This window comes from Ranitomeya imitator, chromosome 5, assembly GCF_032444005.1.
Source record: "Ranitomeya imitator isolate aRanImi1 chromosome 5, aRanImi1.pri, whole genome shotgun sequence".
NCBI lineage: Eukaryota > Metazoa > Chordata > Amphibia > Anura > Dendrobatidae > Ranitomeya > Ranitomeya imitator.
Genome location: NC_091286.1, coordinates 549,093,677 through 549,115,472, shown reverse-complemented (window position 1 = coordinate 549,115,472; position 21,796 = coordinate 549,093,677). Strand labels below are relative to the sequence as shown.

The following is a 21,796-nucleotide window of genomic DNA, read 5'->3' as shown; positions in this document are numbered from 1 at the left end:
GTTCAGTATGCCTTCAATTTTGAATAAATCCCCAACAGTGTTACCAGCAAAGCACCCCCACACCATCACACCTCCTCCTCCAAGCTTCACGGTGGGAGCCAGGCATGTAGAGTCCATCCGTTCACCTTTCTGCATCGCACAAAGACACAGTTATTGGAATCAAAGATCTCAAATTTGGACTCATCAGACCAAAGCACAGATTTCCACTGGTCTAATGTCCATTCCTTGTGTTCTTTGGCCCAAACAAGTCTCTTCTGCTTGTTGCCTGTCCTTAGCAGTGGATTTCTAGAAGCTATTTTACGATGAAGGCCTGCTGCACCGTCTCCTCTTAACAGTTGTTGTAGACATGTGTCTGCTGCTAGAACTGACCTGGTCTCTAATCTGAGCTGCTGTTAACCTGTGATTTCTGAGGCTGGTGACTCGGATAAACTTATCCTCAGAAGCATAGGTGACTCTTGGTCTTCCTTTCCTGGGGCAGTCCTCATGTGAGCCAGTTTCTTTGTAGCGCTTGATGGTTTTTGCCACTGCACTTCAGAACACTTTCAAAGTTTGCCCAATTTTTCGGACTGACTTACCTTTATTTCTTAAAGTAATGATGGCCACTAGGGTTGAGCGAAACGGGTCGAACATTTTCAAAAGTCGCCGACTTTTGGCTAAGTCGGGGTTTCATGAAACCCGATCCGACCCCTGTGCGGGGTCGGCCATGCGGTACGCGACTTTCGCGCCAAAGTCGCGTTTCAATGACGCGAAAAGCGCCATTTCTCAGCCAATGAAGGTAAACGCAGAGTGTGGGCAGCGTGATGACATAGGTCCTGGTCCCCACCATCTTAGAGAAGGGCATTGCAGTGATTGGCTTGCTGTCTGCGACGTCACAGGGGCTATAAAGAGGCGTTCCCGCCGACCGCCATCTTACTGCTGCTGATCTGAGCTTAGGGAGAGGTTGCTGCCGCTTTGTCAGAAGCAGGGATAGCGTTAGGCAGGGTCCATTAACCACAAAACCGCTTGTGCTGCAGCGATTTGCACTGTCCAACACCACCCTCGGTGTGCAGGGACAGTGGAATTTTTTTTTTTTTTTTTTTTCCCCTCAGCGCTGTAGCTCATTGGGCTGCCCTAGAAGGCTCCCTGATAGCTGCATTGCTGTGTGTACGCCGCTGTGCAAACCAACTGCTTTTTTCAAAGCACAAATCCTCTTGTTCCTTCCTTTCTGCACAGCTATCTTTTTTGTTTGTCCACACTTTTTATTTCATTTGTGCATCAGTCCACTCCTTATTGCTGCCTGCCATACCTGGCTGAGATTACTGCAGGCAGGGAGATAGTAGCTGCCTGCCATACCTGGCTGAGATTACTGCAGGCAGGGAGATAGTAATTGTAGGACATTCCCTGTTTTTTTTTTTTTTTTTTTTTTGGTGGGAGATTAAGATTGGCAATTTGGCATTTCTGCTAGAGTGCCATCCCTGTGTGTGCCATCTCTCTCACATAGTGGGCCATAGAAAGCCTTTTCATTTTTCTGTATTTTTTTTTGTGGGGTGTATAAATTCTCCCTGATAAAAATACAGTGGGAGATTAATATTGGCCTTTGGGCTTGTGTGCCAGTCCTGAGTGTGCCATCTCTCTCACAAATAGTGGGCCATAGAAAGCCTATTTTATTTTTTTTTGGGTTTTATAAATTCTCCCTGAAAAAAAGGGAGATTAATATTGGCCTCTGGGCTTCTGTGCCAGTCCTGAGCGTGCCATCTGTGCCAGTCCTGAGCGTCCCATCTCTCTCACAAATAGTGGGCCATAGAAAGCCTATTTAATTTTTTTTTTGGTTTTATAAATTTTCCCTGAAAAAAGGGAGATTAATATTGGCCTCTGGGCTTGTGTGCCAGTTGTGAGCGTGCCATCTGTGCCAGTCCTGAGCGTGCCATCTCTCTCACAAATAGTGGGCCATAGAAAGCCTATTTAATTTTTTTTTTGGTTTTATAAATTTTCCCTGAAAAAAGGGAGATTAATATTGGCCTCTGGGCTTGTGTGCCAGTTGTGAGCGTGCCATCTGTGCCAGTCCTGAGCGTGCCATCTCTCTCACAAATAGTGGGCCATAGAAAGCCTATTTAAATATTTTTTTGGTTTTATAAATTCTCCCAGAAAAAAAGGGAGATTAATATTGGCCTCTGGGCTTCTGTGCCAGTTGTGAGCGTGCCATCTGTGCCAGTCCTGAGCGTGCCATCTCTCTCACAAATAGTGGGCCATAGAAAGCCTATTTAAATATTTTTTTGGTTTTATAAATTCTCCCAGAAAAAAAGGGAGATTAATATTGGCCTCTGGGCTTCTGTGCCAGTCCTGAGCGTGCCATCTGTGCCAGTCCTGAGCGTCCCATCTCTCTCACAAATAGTGGGCCATAGAAAGCCTATTTTATTTTTTTTTTGGGTTTCAGAAATTCTCCCTGGAAAAAAAAAGGGAGATTAATATTGCCCTTTGGGCTTGTGTGCCAGTACTAAGCGTTCCATCTCTCTCTCTCTCTCAGTCAGTGGGCCATAGAACGCATATTTTTGGTTTTATTTGTTTTCTAAATTCTCCCTGAAAAAATCATTTTATTTTATTTGGTTTCTAAATTCTTCCTGATAAAATCATATTTTTTTTATTATTTTTATTTCTAAAGTCTCCCTGAAAAAAAAAAAAAAAAAAAACAACCAAAAAAACAGTGGGAGATTAATATTGGCCTTTCTGCTTGTGTGCCAGTCTTGACTCCTGGGTGTGCCATCTCTCTCTCTCTCTCTCTCTCTCTCTCTCTCTCTCTCTCTCTCTCTCTCCAATTGTGGTCCATAGAAAGCCTATATTTTTTTTCCTTGATTTGGGTTCTAAAATCTACCAGAGAAAATAACTACATCAATCATTGGTAGAAAAATATTGGCCTCTGGGTTTGTGTGCCACTCCTGACTCCTGTGTGCGTCATCTCTCAGTCAGTGGGCCATAGAACGCCTATTTTTGGTTTTATTTGTTTTCTAAATTCTCCCTGAAAAAATTATTTTATTTTATTTGGTTTCTAAATTCTTCCTGATAAAATCATATTTTTTTTATTATTTTTTTTTCTAAAGTCTCCCTGAAAAAAAAAAAAAAAAACAGTGGGAGATTAATATTGGCCTTTCTGCTTGTGTGCCAGTCTTGACTCCTGGGTGCGTCATCTCTCAGTCAGTGGGCCATAGAACGCCTATTTTTGGTTTTATTTGTTTTATAAATTCTCCCTGAAAAAATCATTTTATTTTATTTGGTTTCTAAATTCTTCCTGATAAAATCATATTTTTTTTATTATTTTTTTTTCTAAAGTCTCCCTGAAAAAAAAAAAAAAAAAACAACCAAAAAAAACAGTGGGAGATTAATATTGGCCTTTCTGCTTGTGTGCCAGTCTTGACTCCTGGGTGCGTCATCTCTCAGTCAGTGGGCCATAGAACGCCTATTTTTGGTTTTATTTGTTTTCTAAATTCTCCCTGAAAAAATCATTTTATTTTATTTGGTTTCTAAATTCTTCCTGATAAAATCATATTTTTTTTATTATTTTTTTTTCTAAAGTCTCCCTGAAAAAAAAAAAAAAAAAAACAACCAAAAAAAACAGTGGGAGATTAATATTGGCCTTTCTGCTTGTGTGCCAGTCTTGACTCCTGGGTGCGTCATCTCTCAGTCAGTGGGCCATAGAACGCCTATTTTTGGTTTTATTTGTTTTCTAAATTCTCCCTGAAAAAATCATTTTATTTTATTTGGTTTCTAAATTCTTCCTGATAAAATCATATTTTTTTTATTATTTTTTTTTCTAAAGTCTCCCTGAAAAAAAAAAAAAAAAAAACAACCAAAAAAAACAGTGGGAGATTAATATTGGCCTTTCTGCTTGTGTGCCAGTCTTGACTCCTGGGTGTGCCATCTCTCTCTCTCTCTCTCTCCAATTGTGGTCCATAGAAAGCCTACATTTTTTTTCCTTGATTTGGGTTCCAAAATCTACCAGAGAAAATAACTCCATCAATCATTGGTAGAAAAATATTGGCCTCTGGGCTTGTGTGCCACTCCTGATTCCTGTGTGCGTCATCTCTCACTCAGTGGCCCATAGAAAGCATATAGTTTGTTACATTTGTTTTCTAAATTCTCCCTGCAAAAATCTATTTTTTTTTTTTTGGGGGGTTTCTAAAGTGTTCCTGAAAAAAATAAAAATAAAAAAAAAATAATAGTGTGACATTAATATTAACATTTGTGCTTCAGTGACAGTCCTGCGTGTGGGGCATCTCTCTAATTTGCAGCCACCAAAAAAAGAGTGTGTAACATTGGGCCTGATTTTCGCTGTGGTCTCACCAACCTGTAAAGGGGTAGCTAAATCATACAGAAGTTATAGCTCACCGTGTAAGTTGTGTGACTGCAACAAATAACGTTAGTTTGGTTACGTTTTTAAAACAATGAGGAAGTCTAGTGGAAGAGGCCGGGGGCGTTCATTGTCAGCTGGTAATGAGGGTAGTGGTAGTGGTGGAGCATCAGGTGGTCGTGGGGGAAAAAATATTGCACCTAAGTCTGGAGCTGTGGAGCCAGGTTCGTCGTCCGGCTACACAAGGCCTCGAACGCTCCCTTTTCTGGGATTAGGAAAACCGCTTTTAAAGCCGGAGCAGCAAGAGCAAGTTTTGGCTTATCTTGCTGACTCAGCCTCTAGCTCTTTTGCCTCATCTCGTGAAACTGGTAAAAGTAAAAGCAGCGCGTCGTTAGTGGATGTTCACGGTCAGGGACAAGTCACTTCCTTGTCCTCTTCAGCAAAAACAACAACAGAGAAGAATGCAGCAGGCGACACAACGGGTTACTCCATGGAGCTCTTTACACATACCGTCCCTGGCTTAGAAAGTGAAGCAGTTAACAGTCCATGCCCATTACAAATTGAATCTGACATGGAGTGCACTGACGCACAGCCACAGCCAGACTACTATGCTGGTCCTTTGACTCAGACCACAACATTGCCCTCGCAGGGTGCTGATCAAGAATCAGACCCTGATGAGACTATGTTGCCCCATCACGAACGCTATACCACCGAACGACACGGTGACACAGACGAAGTTGCGCAGGAGGTACAAGAAGAGTTATTAGATGACCCAGTTCTTGACCCCGATTGGCAGCCATTGGGGGAACAGGGTGCAGGCGGCAGCAGTTCTGAAGCAGAGGAGGAGGAGGGGCCGCAGCAGGCATCAACATCGCCACAGGTTCCATCTGCCGGGCCCGTATCTTGCCCAAAACGCGTGGCAAAGCCAAAACCTGGTGGAGGACAGCGTGGCCATCCGGTTAAAGCTCAGTCTGCAATGCCTGAAAAGGTATCCGATGCTAGAAAGAGTGCAGTCTGGCATTTTTTTAAACAACATCCAATTGATCAGCGCAAAGTCATCTGTCAAAAATGTTCTACTTCCTTAAGCAGAGGTCAGAATCTGAAAAGTCTCAATACTAGTTGCATGCATAGACATTTAACCACCATGCATTTGAAAGCTTGGACTAACTACCAAACGTCCCTTAAGGTTGTTGCACCCTCGGCCAATGAAGCTAGTCATCAACGCAACATCCCTTCCGGCAGTGTAGGACCACCATTTAGCGCACCACCTGCTGTATCTGTGCAGGTATCTTTGCCAGGCCAAAGCAGTCAGGGTCAGGGAATCACCAGTTTCGTAGTAGGAAACACTGCATCTAGGGCACCGGCGGCAACAATACCATCTCCCACCGTCTCTCAGTCTGCCATGTCCACCGGCACCCCCGCTAGTTCCACGATCTCCAGCTCTCCAGTCCAGCTCACCCTACATGAGACTATGGTTAGAAAAAGGAAATACTTAGCCTCGCATCCGCGTACACAGGGTTTGAACGCCCACATAGCTAGACTAATCTCGTTAGAGATGATGCCCTACCGGTTAGTTGAAAGCGAAGCTTTCAAAGACCTGATGGACTACGCTGTACCACGCTACGAGCTACCCAGTCGACACTTTTTTTCCAGAAAAGCCATCCCAGCCCTCCACCAGCATGTTAAAGAGCGCATCGTCCATGCACTCAGGCAATCTGTGAGCACAAAGGTGCACCTGACAACAGATGCATGGACCAGTAGGCATGGCCAGGGACGTTACGTGTCCATCACGGCACACTGGGTAAATGTGGTGGATTCAGGGTCCACAGGGGACAGCAAGTTTGGGACAGTTCTGCCTAGCCCACGGTCTAGTAAACAGTTGTCTGTAGCCGTTCGCACCCCCTCCTCCTCCTCCTCCTCGTCCTCCTGCAGAAGCAAGAGCTCGTCCACAGACCGCAGTCGCACAAACACTCCATCCGCACCTGCCACTGTTGCACACCAGGTCTCCCATTATGGGGCAGCTACTGGCATACGTCAGCAGGCTGTATTGGCTATGAAGTGTTTGGGCGACAATAGACACACCGCGGAAGTTCTGTCCGAGTTCTTGCAGCAAGAAACGCAGTCGTGGCTGGGCACTGTAGATCTTGAGGCAGGCAAGGTAGTGAGTGATAACGGAAGGAATTTCATGGCTGCCATCTCCCTTTCCCAACTGAAACACATTCCTTGCCTGGCTCACACCTTAAACCTGGTGGTGCAGTGCTTCCTGAAAAGTTATCCGGGGTTATCCGACCTGCTCCTCAAAGTGCGTGGACTTTGCGCACATATCCGCCGTTCGCCTGTACACTCCAGCCGTATGCAGACCTATCAGCGTTCTTTGAACCTTCCCCAGCATCGCCTAATCATAGACGTTGCAACAAGGTGGAACTCAACACTGCACATGCTTCAGAGACTGTGCGAACAGAGGCGGGCTGTTATGTTTTTGTGGGAGGATACACATACACGGGCAGGCAGTAGGATGGCAGACATGGAGTTGTCAGGTGTGCAGTGGTCGAAGATTCAAGACATGTGTCAAGTCCTTCAGTGTTTTGAGGAATGCACACGGCTGGTTAGTGCAGACAACGCCATAATAAGCATGAGCATCCCCCTAATGCGTCTGCTGATGCAAAGTTTGACGCACATAAAGGATCAGGCGTCTGCACCAGAGGAAGAGGAAAGCCTTGATGACAGTCAGCGATTGTCTGGTCAGGGCAGTGTACATGACGAGGTACCGGGCGAAGAGGAGGTGGAGGATGAGGAGGATGATGGGGATGAGTATATTTTTAATGAGGAAGCTTTCCCGGGGGCACGGGAAATTGGTGGCGTGGCAAGGCCGGGTTCTGGTTTTTTGAGGGACACAAGTGACGTAGATTTGCCTGCAACTGCCCCTCAACCAAGCACAACCGCAGATTTGACAACGGGAACTTTGGCCCACATGGCGGATTATGCCTTGCGTATCCTCAAAAGGGACACACGCATTACAAAAATGATGAACGATGACGATTACTGGTTGGCCTGCCTCCTTGATCCTCGCTATAAAGGCAAATTGCAAAATATTATGCCACATGAGAACTTGGAACTAATATTAGCAACAAAACAATCAACTCTTGTTGACCGTTTGCTTCTGGCATTCCCTGCACACAGCGCCCGTGATCGTTCTCACACGAGCTCCAGGGGCCAGCAGACCAGAGGTGTTAGAGGGGCAGAAATCAGAAGTGGCGTTGGACAGAGGGGTTTTCTGACCAGGTTGTGGAGTGATTTTTCTATGACCGCAGACAGGACAGGTACTGCAGCATCAATTCAAAGTGACAGGAGACAACATTTGTCCAGTATGGTTACAAACTATTTTTCATCCCTTATCGACGTTCTCCCTCAACCGTCATTCCCATTTGATTACTGGGCATCCAAATTAGACACCTGGCCAGAATTGGCAGAATATGCATTGCAGGAGCTTGCTTGCCCGGCAGCTAGTGTCCTATCAGAAAGAGTATTCAGTGCTGCAGGTTCAATACTAACAGAAAAAAGGACTCGTCTGGCTACCCAAAATGTAGATGATCTAACCTTCATTAAAATGAACCACAACTGGATTTCAAAATCTTTTGCCCCACCCTGCCCGGCTGACACCTAGCTTTCCTATGAAAAGGTCTTGCCTGTGGACTATTCTGAATGACTTTTCCAATCTCGTAATTTTCTTCACCTGATTGTCCAGCATACGACATGTTTCCACCTCACGAAATGGCCAAACTCCCCACACGGGGCCGTGCTATCGCCACTTTGCGCTTGGACCCTTGAGAGTGCTGTTTGTCTGAAGAGGTGGGTGTGGCCGCTTTTGGTCGACGGCACTGCCACTGGGTCCCTCATAGTACAATAAAGTGTCTCTGGCGGTGGTGGTGCGCACCCAACGTCAGACACACCGTTGTAATATGAGGGGCCCTGTGCCTGTACCGCCGGCCACAAGACAGTTCCCCCCCCCAGCTCAAACAGTGCTCTACCACTAGCAAAATTATCTCTCACAGCTTCACCAATGTGTAGTCTAGCCGCTGACATCCTTCAATGCCTGGCACTGACAATACCATTGTTTTGACATTTTTGTTATGTTAGGCCTTCGAAGCCTGTCTGCGGTCCCTTCTTTCTACAACTACTACACTGACCAGGCCACTGCTGGCCGTGTTACCCTGGAACCAATTTAAAAGTGCCTACAGTCAGCCCAATTTTGTTATGTTAGGCCTTCGAAGACTGTCTGCCGTCACTCCTTCCACTAGACTTCCACTGACCATACACTGCTGCCCATGTACCCCTGGAACCAATTTAAAGTGCCTACAGCCAGCCCAATTTTGTTATGTTAGGCCTTCGAAGCCTGTCTGCGGTCACTCCTTCCACTAGACTTCCACTGACCAGACCACTGCTGCCCGTGTACCCCTGGAACCAATTTAAAAGTGCCTACAGCCATGTGTTATTATTTTAGGCCTTCGATGCCTGTCTGCGGTCACTCCTTCCACTAGGCCTCCACTGACCACACCACTGCTGCCCGTGTACCCCTGGAACCAATTTAAAATTGCCTACAGCCAGCCCAATTTTTTTATTTTAGGCCTTCGATGCCTGTCTGCGGTCCATTCTTTCAACTACTACTACACTGACCAGGTCACTGCTGCCCGTGTACCCCTGGAACCAATTTAAAATTGCCTACAGCCAGCCCAATTTTTTTATTTTAGGCCTTCGATGCCTGTCTGCGGTCCATTCTTTCAACTACTACTACACTGACCAGGTCACTGCTGCCCGTGTACCCCTGGAACCAATTTAAAATTGCCTACAGCCAGCCCAATTTTTTTATTTTAGGCCTTCGATGCCTGTCTGCGGTCCATTCTTTCAACTACTACTACACTGACCAGGTCACTGCTGCCCGTGTACCCCTGGAACCAATTTAAAATTGCCTACAGCCAGCCCAATTTTTTTATTTTAGGCCTTCGATGCCTGTCTGCGGTCCATTCTTTCAACTACTACTACACTGACCAGGTCACTGCTGCCCGTGTACCCCTGGAACCAATTTAAAATTGCCTACAGCCATGTGTTATTATTTTAGGCCTTCGATGCCTGTCTGCGGTCACTCCTTCCACTAGGCCTCCACTGACCACACCACTGCTGTCCGTGTACCCCTGGAACCAATTTAAAATTGCCTACAGCCATGTGTTATTATTTTAGGCCTTCGATGCCTGTCTGCGGTCACTCCTTCCACTAGACTTCCACTGACCAGACCACTGCTGCCCGTGTACCCCTGGAACCAATTTAAAAGTGCCTACAGCCAGCCCAAGTTTGTTATGTTAGGCCTTCGATGCCTGTCTGCGGTCCATTCTTTCAACTACTACTACACTGACCAGGTCACTGCTGCCCGTGTACCCCTGGAACCAATTTAAAATTGCCTACAGCCAGCCCAATTTTTTTATTTTAGGCCTTCGATGCCTGTCTGCGGTCCATTCTTTCAACTACTACTACACTGACCAGGTCACTGCTGCCCGTGTACCCCTGGAACCAATTTAAAATTGCCTACAGCCATGTGTTATTATTTTAGGCCTTCGATGCCTGTCTGCGGTCACTCCTTCCACTAGGCCTCCACTGACCACACCACTGCTGCCCGTGTACCCCTGGAACCAATTTAAAATTGCCTACAGCCAGCCCAATTTTTTTATTTTAGGCCTTCGATGCCTGTCTGCGGTCCATTCTTTCAACTACTACTACACTGACCAGGTCACTGCTGCCCGTGTACCCCTGGAACCAATTTAAAATTGCCTACAGCCAGCCCAATTTTTTTATTTTAGGCCTTCGATGCCTGTCTGCGGTCCATTCTTTCAACTACTACTACACTGACCAGGTCACTGCTGCCCGTGTACCCCTGGAACCAATTTAAAAGTGCCTACAGCCAGCCCAAGTTTGTTATGTTAGGCCTTCGATGCCTGTCTGCGGTCCATTCTTTCAACTACTACTACACTGACCAGGTCACTGCTGCCCGTGTACCCCTGGAACCAATTTAAAATTGCCTACAGCCAGCCCAATTTTTTTATTTTAGGCCTTCGATGCCTGTCTGCGGTCCATTCTTTCAACTACTACTACACTGACCAGGTCACTGCTGCCCGTGTACCCCTGGAACCAATTTAAAATTGCCTACAGCCATGTGTTATTATTTTAGGCCTTCGATGCCTGTCTGCGGTCACTCCTTCCACTAGACTTCCACTGACCAGACCACTGCTGCCCGTGTACCCCTGGAACCAATTTAAAAGTGCCTACAGCCAGCCCAAGTTTGTTATGTTAGGCCTTCGATGCCTGTCTGCGGTCACTCCTTCCACTAGGCCTCCACTGACCACACCACTGCTGCCCGTGTACCCCTGGAACCAATTTAAAATTGCCTACAGCCAGCCCAATTTTTTTATTTTAGGCCTTCGATGCCTGTCTGCGGTCCATTCTTTCAACTACTACTACACTGACCAGGTCACTGCTGCCCGTGTACCCCTGGAACCAATTTAAAATTGCCTACAGCCAGCCCAATTTTTTTATTTTAGGCCTTCGATGCCTGTCTGCGGTCCATTCTTTCAACTACTACTACACTGACCAGGTCACTGCTGCCCGTGTACCCCTGGAACCAATTTAAAATTGCCTACAGCCATGTGTTATTATTTTAGGCCTTCGATGCCTGTCTGCGGTCACTCCTTCCACTAGGCCTCCACTGACCACACCACTGCTGTCCGTGTACCCCTGGAACCAATTTAAAATTGCCTACAGCCATGTGTTATTATTTTAGGCCTTCGATGCCTGTCTGCGGTCACTCCTTCCACTAGGCCTCCACTGACCACACCACTGCTGTCCGTGTACCCCTGGAACCAATTTAAAATTGCCTACAGCCATGTGTTATTATTTTAGGCCTTCGATGCCTGTCTGCGGTCACTCCTTCCACTAGACTTCCACTGACCAGACCACTGCTGCCCGTGTACCCCTGGAACCAATTTAAAAGTGCCTACAGCCAGCCCAAGTTTGTTATGTTAGGCCTTCGATGCCTGTCTGCGGTCACTCCTTCCACTAGGCCTCCACTGACCACACCACTGCTGCCCGTGTACCCCTGGAACCAATTTAAAATTGCCTACAGCCAGCCCAATTTTTTTATTTTAGGCCTTCGATGCCTGTCTGCGGTCCATTCTTTCAACTACTACTACACTGACCAGGTCACTGCTGCCCGTGTACCCCTGGAACCAATTTAAAATTGCCTACAGCCAGCCCAATTTTTTTATTTTAGGCCTTCGATGCCTGTCTGCGGTCCATTCTTTCAACTACTACTACACTGACCAGGTCACTGCTGCCCGTGTACCCCTGGAACCAATTTAAAATTGCCTACAGCCATGTGTTATTATTTTAGGCCTTCGATGCCTGTCTGCGGTCACTCCTTCCACTAGGCCTCCACTGACCACACCACTGCTGTCCGTGTACCCCTGGAACCAATTTAAAATTGCCTACAGCCATGTGTTATTATTTTAGGCCTTCGATGCCTGTCTGCGGTCACTCCTTCCACTAGGCCTCCACTGACCACACCACTGCTGTCCGTGTACCCCTGGAACCAATTTAAAATTGCCTACAGCCATGTGTTATTATTTTAGGCCTTCGATGCCTGTCTGCGGTCCATTCTTTCAACTACTACTACACTGACCAGGGCACTGCTGGCCGTGTACCCCTGGAACCAACATCAGAAAATATAAAAATAAGTATTTTGCTTATAAAAAAGAAAATACTGGTGAGATATCAAATGCAGACATTTTAACATTAAAAACAAACACACAACTCTAATCTGGTACAGTACTAAAAATGGCCACCAGCTACAATTACTTTCTCCTGCAAGTAGTTAACTGAAAGTTTTTTTAAATTGAAAACACACATATGGCATCCACCGAGTGTTGTCCTGTCGCGTCTTCTTTATATTATTGCCGAGAAGATGCAAAATAATGAAAATAATAAAATCATTAATTACCAAAATAATAGAGAAAGTCAACACCACATTGCAAATAAACATTCATTCCAAATAAAGAAGCAGGGCGCGTCCGAGGGTGAGTATATACCTAATAAGAATATAATCACCCTCGGACGCGCAATGCTTATTTCCAACAGCCTTCCTTCCTAAGAATCAGCCCTTCCGTCGTGTAGAGAGACGTTGTGTTACACTCCAAGGTGTTCCCCAGGTTGCCTTTCCTGAGCTTCGATCTTCCGGCTCTCGTTTAGTAGTTCTTGGAAACTACTCTGCATTAGGCCTTCAAATTGGGTATGGGGTGTAGAGAGATGGTGTGTTCCACTCCAAGGTGTTCCCCAGGTTGCCTTTCCTGAGCTTCGATCTTCCGGCTCTCGTTTAGTAGTTGTTGGAAACTACGCTGCATTAGGCCTTCAAATTGGGTATGGGGTGTAGCGAGAGGGTGTGTTACACTCCAAGGTGTTCCCCAGGTTGCCTTTCCTGAGCTTCGATCTTCCGGCTCTCGTTTAGTAGTTCTTGGAAACTACACTGCATTAGGCCTTCAAATTGGGTATGGGGTGTAGAGAGAGGGTGTGTTACACTCTAAGGTGTTCCCCAGGTTTCCTTGCCATTGCTTCGGTCTTCCGACTCTCGTTTAGTAGTTGTAGAAAAGTACACTGCATTAGGCCATACAAAATGGGTATGGGGTGGAGAGAGATGGTGTGTTACACTCCAAGGTGTTCCCCAGGTTGCCTTTCCTGAGCTTCTATCTTCAGGCTCTCATTAAATTGTGGTTAAATGGAACAACTGCATTTGGCGTACTAGTTGGTTTGGGGCCTACTATCGGTGTCTGCCACTCCTTGCTGTTCTCCTCCACTGAACAAAGCTGTGCCGCCTGTTTACTACGGTTGCCAATTTTGAACTGCATTTCGACTACTTACTGATTTGGCCCTACTCTCTGTGTCAGCCTCTCATTCCAGTTGTCCTCCACTGCAATGCCCCCTGGTTATTCCTGTGTTACCAATTTTGAACTGCATTTAGCCCACTTTCTTCTTTGGGCCTATATCTGTGTTTCCACTTCATCGTGCCCATTGCCCAGCCAGTGATAGATGAGTCTGCTGGTACATTGACCCATAACGCAACATTCCCCGTGCACGCTACACAACAACATTGTGACCCTGCTGAAAGTCAGGTTGCTCTTCCCGCATACCATACCACCTTACACGGGGACAAAGAGGAAGGTGCAGATGAAAGTGCAGGTTCCTTCATCAGGTGGGGGGAGGAATACTAGTTGGCGACGTCACTGGCACAGGGCCTCTCATAGTACGCAAAAGTGTTGCTGCCGGTGGGAGGCGCCCCCGCCGTGCAAACACACCGCTGTACTTTGAGGGGCCCTGTGCCAGTGCCAATGCCAACGAGTGGGCCCCCCCTGCTTGCTCAGGTTCACAGCACTTGCAAAGTTGAAATACTTACCTCTCCCTGCTCCACTGCCGTGACGTGGTCCAGATTTCCTGGGCCTACTAATTACTTGAACCAGCCCTACCCCCCACAACTTTAGCCAAATGACCCCCAATTTCAAATGCCTTCCAATTATTATAAGGTAAATTACGCTTGACAAGCTTCATTAAGAAGAATGGATGGTTTTGACATTAAAATGGCCACTCTAGGTGTTTTCCTGGCCCCCACTCACTGCCGACTATGCTGCCCCATTGACTTGCATTGGGTTTCGTGTTTCGGTCGATCCCGACTTTACGTCATAATCGGCCGATTTCACTCGACCCGACTTTGGACATAGTCGGGTTTCGCAAAACCCGGCTCGACTCTAAAAAGGTCAAGGTCGCTCAACTCTAATGGCCACTCATTTTTCTTTACTTAGCTGCTTATTTCTTGCAATAATACAAATTCTAACAGTCTATTCAGTAGGACTATCAGCCTGTGTATCCACCAGACTTCTGCACAACACAACTGATGGTCCCAACCCCATTTATGAGGCAAGAAATCCCACTTACTAAACCTGACAGGGCACACCTGTGAATTGAAAACCATTCCCGGTGACTACCTCGTGAAGCTCATAAAGAGAATGCCAAGAGTGTGCAAAGCAGTTATCAAAGCAAAAGGTGGCTACTTTGAAGAACCTAGAATATAAGACATATTTTCTGTTGTTTCACACTTTTTTGTTAGGTATATAATTCCACATGTGTTAATTCATAGTTTTGATGCCTTCAGTGCTAATTTGCAATTTTCATAGTCATGAAAATGCAGAAAAAGGTTTAAGTGAGAAGGTGTGTCCAAACTTTTGGTCTGTGTGTGTATATATATATATATATATATATATATATATATATATATACACATATTACATAGAGTCATTACAACATTACAAGCAAACAGAGTGATCTATTTCAAGTCTTTATTTCTGTAATTATTGCTTATTGTGGCTTACAGCACATGAAAAGTCATTTAAAAAGTCATAGTAAATTAGAATACTTTATAACACCAGCGTAAAAAAATGATTTTCACATCCGAAATGTTGGCCTACTGAAATCTGTTCCTGTTTCCATAATTGTTCTCTTGTGTCTACAAGACTGGGGAGTTCCACCACTCCTCTTGGGCTATCTGCACAAAAGCTGTTCTACCCTGTATGCACACATGGATTTTTCCTCTCTGAACCCTGTTCACACAGGTTATATACAGATGATCAGGTTTTTAAATACATCAGATAGGGATTGCATACATTAGTTAGGACTGCTCTGATAAGGGTATACCGTGAAGATTGGTAGAGCAGCTTAGTATACATTTTTTGCAAAAAACGTATCAACCAAATACCCTGTTTTTTACATCTTTTACTAGCACTTGCGGATTACTGCAACATTTTTTCAAACTGAGTGTTTTTGGTTTTACTATTCTCTTTTGTGTCTTCAGGTTTCTTGGTGGTGTGTGAACATGATCATACAGACTTGTTCACTGTGCAAGTAGCCCATGTGTTCCTACCGAAATGTATGTTCAGTAAATGCACTCAATACTTTGTCGGGGCTCCATTTGCATCAATTACTGCATCAATGAGGTGTGGCATAGAGGCGATCAGCCTGTGGCACTGCTAAGATGTTATCTATGGGGTTAAGGTCAAGTGAGTTTGTTGGCCAATCAAGCACAGTGATACTGTTGTTTTTAAACCAGATATTGATACTTTTGGCAATGTGTACTTTTGCCAAGTCATGCTAGAGAATGAAATTTCCACCTCCAAAAAGCTTGTTGACAGAGAGAAGCATGAAGTGCTCTAAAATTTCCTGGTAGACAGCTGCGTTGACTTTGGTCTTGATAAAACACAGTGGACCTACACCAGCAGATGACATGGCTCCCCAAACCATCATTGATTGTGAAAACTTCACAGTATTCCTTAAGCAGCTTGGATTGTGTGACTATTCACTCTTCCTCCAGACTCTGTGACCTTAATTCCCAAATCAAATACAAAATTTACTTTTATCTGAAAACAACACCTTGGACCACTGAGCAACAGTTCAGTTCTTTTTCTCCTTGGCCCAGGTAAGATGCTTTGTGCATTGTCTATTGGTCATGCGTGGCTTGACACAAGGAATGGGACACTTGTAGCCCATGTCCTGGATAAGTCTGTGAGTGGTGGCTCTTGAAGCAATGGCTCCAGCAGCAGTCCACTCCTTGTGAATCTCCCCCATACTTTAAATGATCTTTTCTTAACACTCCTTTCAAAGTTAAGGGTTATCCCGGTTGCTTGTGAACCTTTTTCTACCACACTTTTTCCTTCCACTCAACTTTCCATTAATATGTTTTGATACAGCACTTTGGAAAAAGGCAGATTCTTTAGCAATGACCTTTTGTGCCTCACCCTCCTTGTGGAGTGTGTCAATCACTGCCTTCTGGACATCTGTTAAGTCAGCAGTCTTCCCCATGACTGTGGAATCCACTGATACAGACTAGGGGACTTTTTTAAACACTTGAGAAGCCTTTGCAGGTGTTTTTGTTAATTATTCTAATTTACTGAGAAAATGGCTTTTTGGTTTTCATTGGCTCTTAGTCATAATCATCAACATTAACAGATATAAACACTTGAAATAGATCACTCTGTTTGTAATGACTCTATATAATAAATCATTTTACTTATTTTATTGAAGAACTGAAATTAAATAACTTTTTGATGATATTCTAATTTTGGGAGAAGCACCTGTATCTTGTTATCTACAAAGTTATAAGATTGTCCTGTTATTTCATAAAATGTTAACTCAGTGATTGGAATGTTTGGAATTGTAGTTTTATTCTAACATCTGGAGAAGCACTGGTTGTGAATTACTGCAAACAGTACATAGTTAATAATTGGTCACCACTCTGGGATCTCCCAGTAAGTGTTCGTAGTGAAAACCGTTGACGTTCATACCAAGCTGAGTAGTATGAGAAGATGCACTTTTGGTGACAAGTACAATACATAAAATAGGTTTGTTGTATCACTTTTTCTCACTCTTAATCAAAAACATGGAATCACCATCATTTGTTTGTGTTTCACAAGGCTGTCCTTCACAATATATAATGTCTTACCTTGCCAACAAGCCCCGACTGTCAGTTGCATGGCAATGTGTGAGGGATGGATTGGCCAATCATTTGTTACCAAGTATGGCTCATACATTCCTCCATCCATGTACAGTGTCACTACAGGGAAGTCTATGTTGATTACATAGTAGTGCCATTCTTTGTCACAGATCTGGAAAATACATGGGATTAGCAATTAGTTAAATTACACTATTTATTGCATGCATGCTTTAAAAGTAAAGTACAAAGACCTACAGTGCCTACAAGTATTATTCAACCCCCTGCAGATTTAGCAGGTTTACACATTTGGAATTAACTTGGCATTGTGACATTTGGACTGTAGATCAGCCTGGAAGTGTGAAATGCACTGCAGCAAAAAAGAATGTTATTTCTTTGTTTATTTTTTTTTTAAATTGTGAAAAGTCTTTTCAGAGGGTCATTTATTATTCAACCCCTCAACTCACCAGAATTCTGTTTGGTTCCCCTAAAGTATTAAGAAGTAGTTCAGGCACAAAGAACAATGAGCTTCACATGTTTGGATTAATTATCTTTTTTTCCAGCCTTTTCTGACTATTTAAGACCCTCCCCAAACTTGTGAACAGCACTCATACATGGTCAACATGGGAAAGACAAAGGAGCATTCCAAGGCCATCAGAGACAAGATCGTGGAGGGTCACAAGGCTGGCAAGGGGTACAAAACCCTTTCCAAGGAGTTGGGCCTACCTGTCTCCACTGTTGGGAGCATCATCCGGAAGTGGAAGGCTTATGGAACTACTGTTAGCCTTCCACGGCCTAGACAGCCTTTGAAAGTTTCCTCCCGTGCCGAGGCCAGGCTTGTCCGAAGAGTCAAGGCTAACCCAAGGACAACAAGGAAGGAGCTCCGGGAAGATCTCATGGCAGTGGGGACATTGGTTTCAGTCAATACCATAAGTAACGTACTCCACCGCAATGGTCTCCGTTCCAGACGAGCCCGTAAGGTACCTTTACTTTCAAAGCGTCATGTCAAGGCTCGTCTACAGTTTGCTCATGATCACTTGGAGGACTCTGAGACTGACTGGTTCAAGGTTCTCTGGTCTGATGAGACCAAGATCGAGATCTTTGGTGCCAACCACACACGTGACGTTTGGAGACTGGATGGCACTGTATACGACCCCAAGAATACCATCCCTACAGTCAAGCATGGCGGTGGCAGCATCATGCTGTGGGGCTGTTTCTCAGCCAATGGGCCTGGCCATCTGGTCCGCATCCATGGGAAGATGGATAGCACGGCCTACCTGGAGATTTTGGCCAAGAACCTCTGCTCCTCCATCAAGGATCTAAAGATGGGTCGTCATTTCATCTTCCAACAAGACAACGACCCAAAGCACACAGCCAAGAAAACCAAGGCCTGGTTCAAGAGGCAAAAAATCAAGGTGTTGCAGTGGCCTAGTCAGTCTCCTGACCTTAACCGAATTGAAAACTTGTGGAAGGAGCTCAAGATTAAAGTCCACATGAGACACACAAAGAACCTAGATAACTTGGAGACGATCTGCATGGAGGAGTGGGCCAAGATAACGCCAGAGACCTGTGCCGGCCTGATCAGGTCTTATAAAAGATGATTATTAGCTGTAATTGCAAACAACGGTTATTCCACAAAATATTAAACCTAGGGGTTGAATAATAATTGACCCACACTTTTATGTTTAAAATTTATAAAAATTTAACTGAGCAACAAAACTTTTTGGTTTGTAAGATTTATGCATCTGTTAATAAATCCTGCTCTTGTTTGAAGTTTGAAGGCTCTAACTTATTTGCATCTTATTAAACCTGCTAAATCTGCAGGGGGTTGAATACTACTTGTAGGCATTGTACAATCTTAAAGGCAAGTGAGAAGGAGACAGTAAGGGATGGGCAATAAACAATACACATAAACAATATTTTAGAACATTTCTTTTTATTTCCAGGTGTCTCTGCTGATTAACAGATCTACCAGTTCCCTGAATGCTGAGATCTATATAACCCTGCCCCCAACACTGATTGGCAGCTTTCCGTGTACACTGTGCATAGGCAGAAAGATGCTAATCAGTGGTGGAGGCAGCATTGCTAGTCCACTTGTAAAAATCTACTGTCAAGGAAACAGTGATTTCATATTAGATATCAAAACTCTGGTGACAGATCTCCAAAAGTGCCCTTGGTACCCACCTCATCCCAACAGCTGCCCCACACACCCTAACTTTCATTAACCCTTTATCCATGGCATTTAGGGCCCCTACTTGCTCACAGGGATTTCTCTGATGAATTATGCATTTATTTCACATAGTTTTTGACAAATAGTCTGCATTTAGTTTATAAGTGTGCTGTTATCCTACTCCTATAAACACTAGATAGGTCATCAATGTCTGAGTGATAGAACTTGACCACAGGGAGAGGTTGTAACGTAAATGTGTATTCACGTCTATGGTCATTGTCAATTAGAGTTTATCGTATATAAGTATGGAAACAGCCAAATGAGGGGGAACAGCTGTCCCACTATAAGGATTTTAGAAGCACTGATGTTTCCAGAGAATTATTCATCTGTTTCCATAATTCTTATATGAATTATTGGAGGAATTATCTTCTCTATTCATTGTTCAAGTTGTCTAGTCATCTGCCTATTCTGGTAAGAGATATTTATGGCATATGTTGAGAATAAAATTGGATACATACACAAAGCTGATAAATGTTTATTAGTGAGGAGCGAATATACTTGTTACTCAAGATTTCCCGAGCACGCTCGGGTGACCTCCGAGTATTTATTAGTGCTCAGAAATTTAGTTTTTATTGCTGCAGCTGAATGATTTACATCTGTTAGCCAGCGTAAGTACATGTGGGGGTTGCCTGTTTGCTAGGGAATCCCCACCTGCACTTATGCTGGCTAACAGATGTAAATCATTCAGCTGCGGCGAAAAAAACGAAATCTCCAAGCACTAAAAAATACTTGGAGGACCCCCGAGCGTGCTCGGGAAATCTCGAGTAACGAGTATATTCGCTCATCACTAATGGTTATGTTTGATGGGGACGTTCAAAAGTTTGACCCAACCTAGTTAAACCTGACACAGCCTAGTACCAATGGCCACTTGACGCATGAGTTGACAAAATAATTAGACTTTGTACTGATCAACCGTGCAATGATGCACTTTTAACATCAAAATGTTACAGTAAAGAAAGTAATAAAATCTTATGAATAACTGTTTGCAAAGTGTTAACTGATTTAGTCTCTAACTATTCCTGTTACAATTGAACTTTCTCATTAAGCTCAAAAAGTTAAACATATATGTCCATATAAGAGATGGCCATATGGCCATATAAAAGATGTGGCCATTCTTGACAAGGTTTCTATGTTCAATATCAATAATTCATTACATTTTACAATGTAGCAATCTGCTATCCACCATTAATGGAATCCTAACAGTCTACTTCACATTAAATACAGTAAAAGAGGTTAGAATGATATTTATTGAATTGATTTACTATCAATGTTTATTTTCTTCTTTTTCTTTGTGTGTGCAAATTAATTTAAATTATTTTGCCGCTTGTACCTCTGGCCTGCCAACTAGAAAGATATCAAATATGAAATATGGCTTTATATCCTTTTTTGCAAGCAATATTTAACCTTGAAAAAAAATTTCCTTCTCTGTTTTTTTATAATAAATAGATGTATGGAGAGTGAGAAATAGTAAAAGGCAATAATATATACGTAAATATAATTAGACATATAATCAGCTCGGAGATGGGCATTAACCCATTACTTGCCAAATTAGCAATTTTCTTTTTTTTTTATGACAGATTTTTAATGATTTGGGTCCTAATGAATCAGAAACATAATTTGCAAACATTTTACAAGTACGGATTTTTCCAAAAAGGGCGTCATAATATTCAATTAAAAATGACAATGACATGATTTCCTATTTTGAAAACATTCATTTTACAAACACAACACAAAAAATTGGACCTAAAGATAGAAGCTAAAGATTAGGCGTCCCAAAAAAAGGAAATTGGTAGATAATGAGTTAAAAGGATAATTCTCAGCACTTATTGAGACCATTAATAATAGATGCTAAATAAAGGGGTAAATTCATTTTCAATTAATAGTAACAGACTAATTGATTGGGCAGTAATCACAGGAGGAGAAAACATGGTTAGAATAAGGCACCATTATTAATAATAAAGTCTTAATTTGTCCTTACTTATCTTACTGAAAGGAACTATCTGGTTCAAAGAATCTATTTTCAGATGGGTGGAATTTTTACACCCCAGATTTGATCATCCTCCACAAAATCTTCATCTTTTAAAATGTGGATTTGAAACAAAATTGCAGCAGATTTTACACATTGCTATTTGAAAAAAAATATTAATGGTTTATCTCTGACTTACTGTGGATTGAAATCCCAATGAATTCTATTGCTAATGATTCCATAATAATGTCCCCCACAATCCGATTTTCATCAGTGTGTGTCAGTGTGTTAGTTTTTACAATCAGTGTTTCTTCAGTGATGGAAAAATAAATAAATACATTAAAAAGCTTCTCCTATATATTATAATACTAATCATGGGCAGCACACGGATTACAAACATATGCCATTCGTGTGCAGTCCATGATTTTCACGGACCCATTGACTTGTATAGGTAATTTTGATACGTGATCTGGATAAAAAATAGACAAGTCTCCATTTTTTTTTTTTTTTTTTGCTTACACACAATTCGCAAAAAAAACATGATCATCTGAACAGCTCCATAGATTATACTGGCTACGTGTTCTATCCGTGAAAATGACAGAAAACAACACGTAAATGAAAAACTGTGATTTAATTGATTGTTAAAAGACCATTCGAATAAAATGCGTTTATTCGGCCATATTTAAAATGGCAAAAAAAAATCAGTTTTCT

The 21,796-nt window shown here is 43.4% G+C and overlaps 1 protein-coding gene across 1 annotated transcript in view; it reads right to left on the bottom strand.

The window, feature by feature from the left end:
• Positions 1 to 21,796, bottom strand: part of CLSTN2 (calsyntenin 2) — a 1,726,577-nt gene that overhangs the window by 147,469 nt on the left and 1,557,312 nt on the right. The window contains exon 9 of the mRNA XM_069727627.1: positions 16,902 to 17,064. Within this exon, the coding sequence (XP_069583728.1) occupies positions 16,902 to 17,064 (163 nt within the window). The remainder of the gene's footprint in view (positions 1 to 16,901; positions 17,065 to 21,796) is intronic.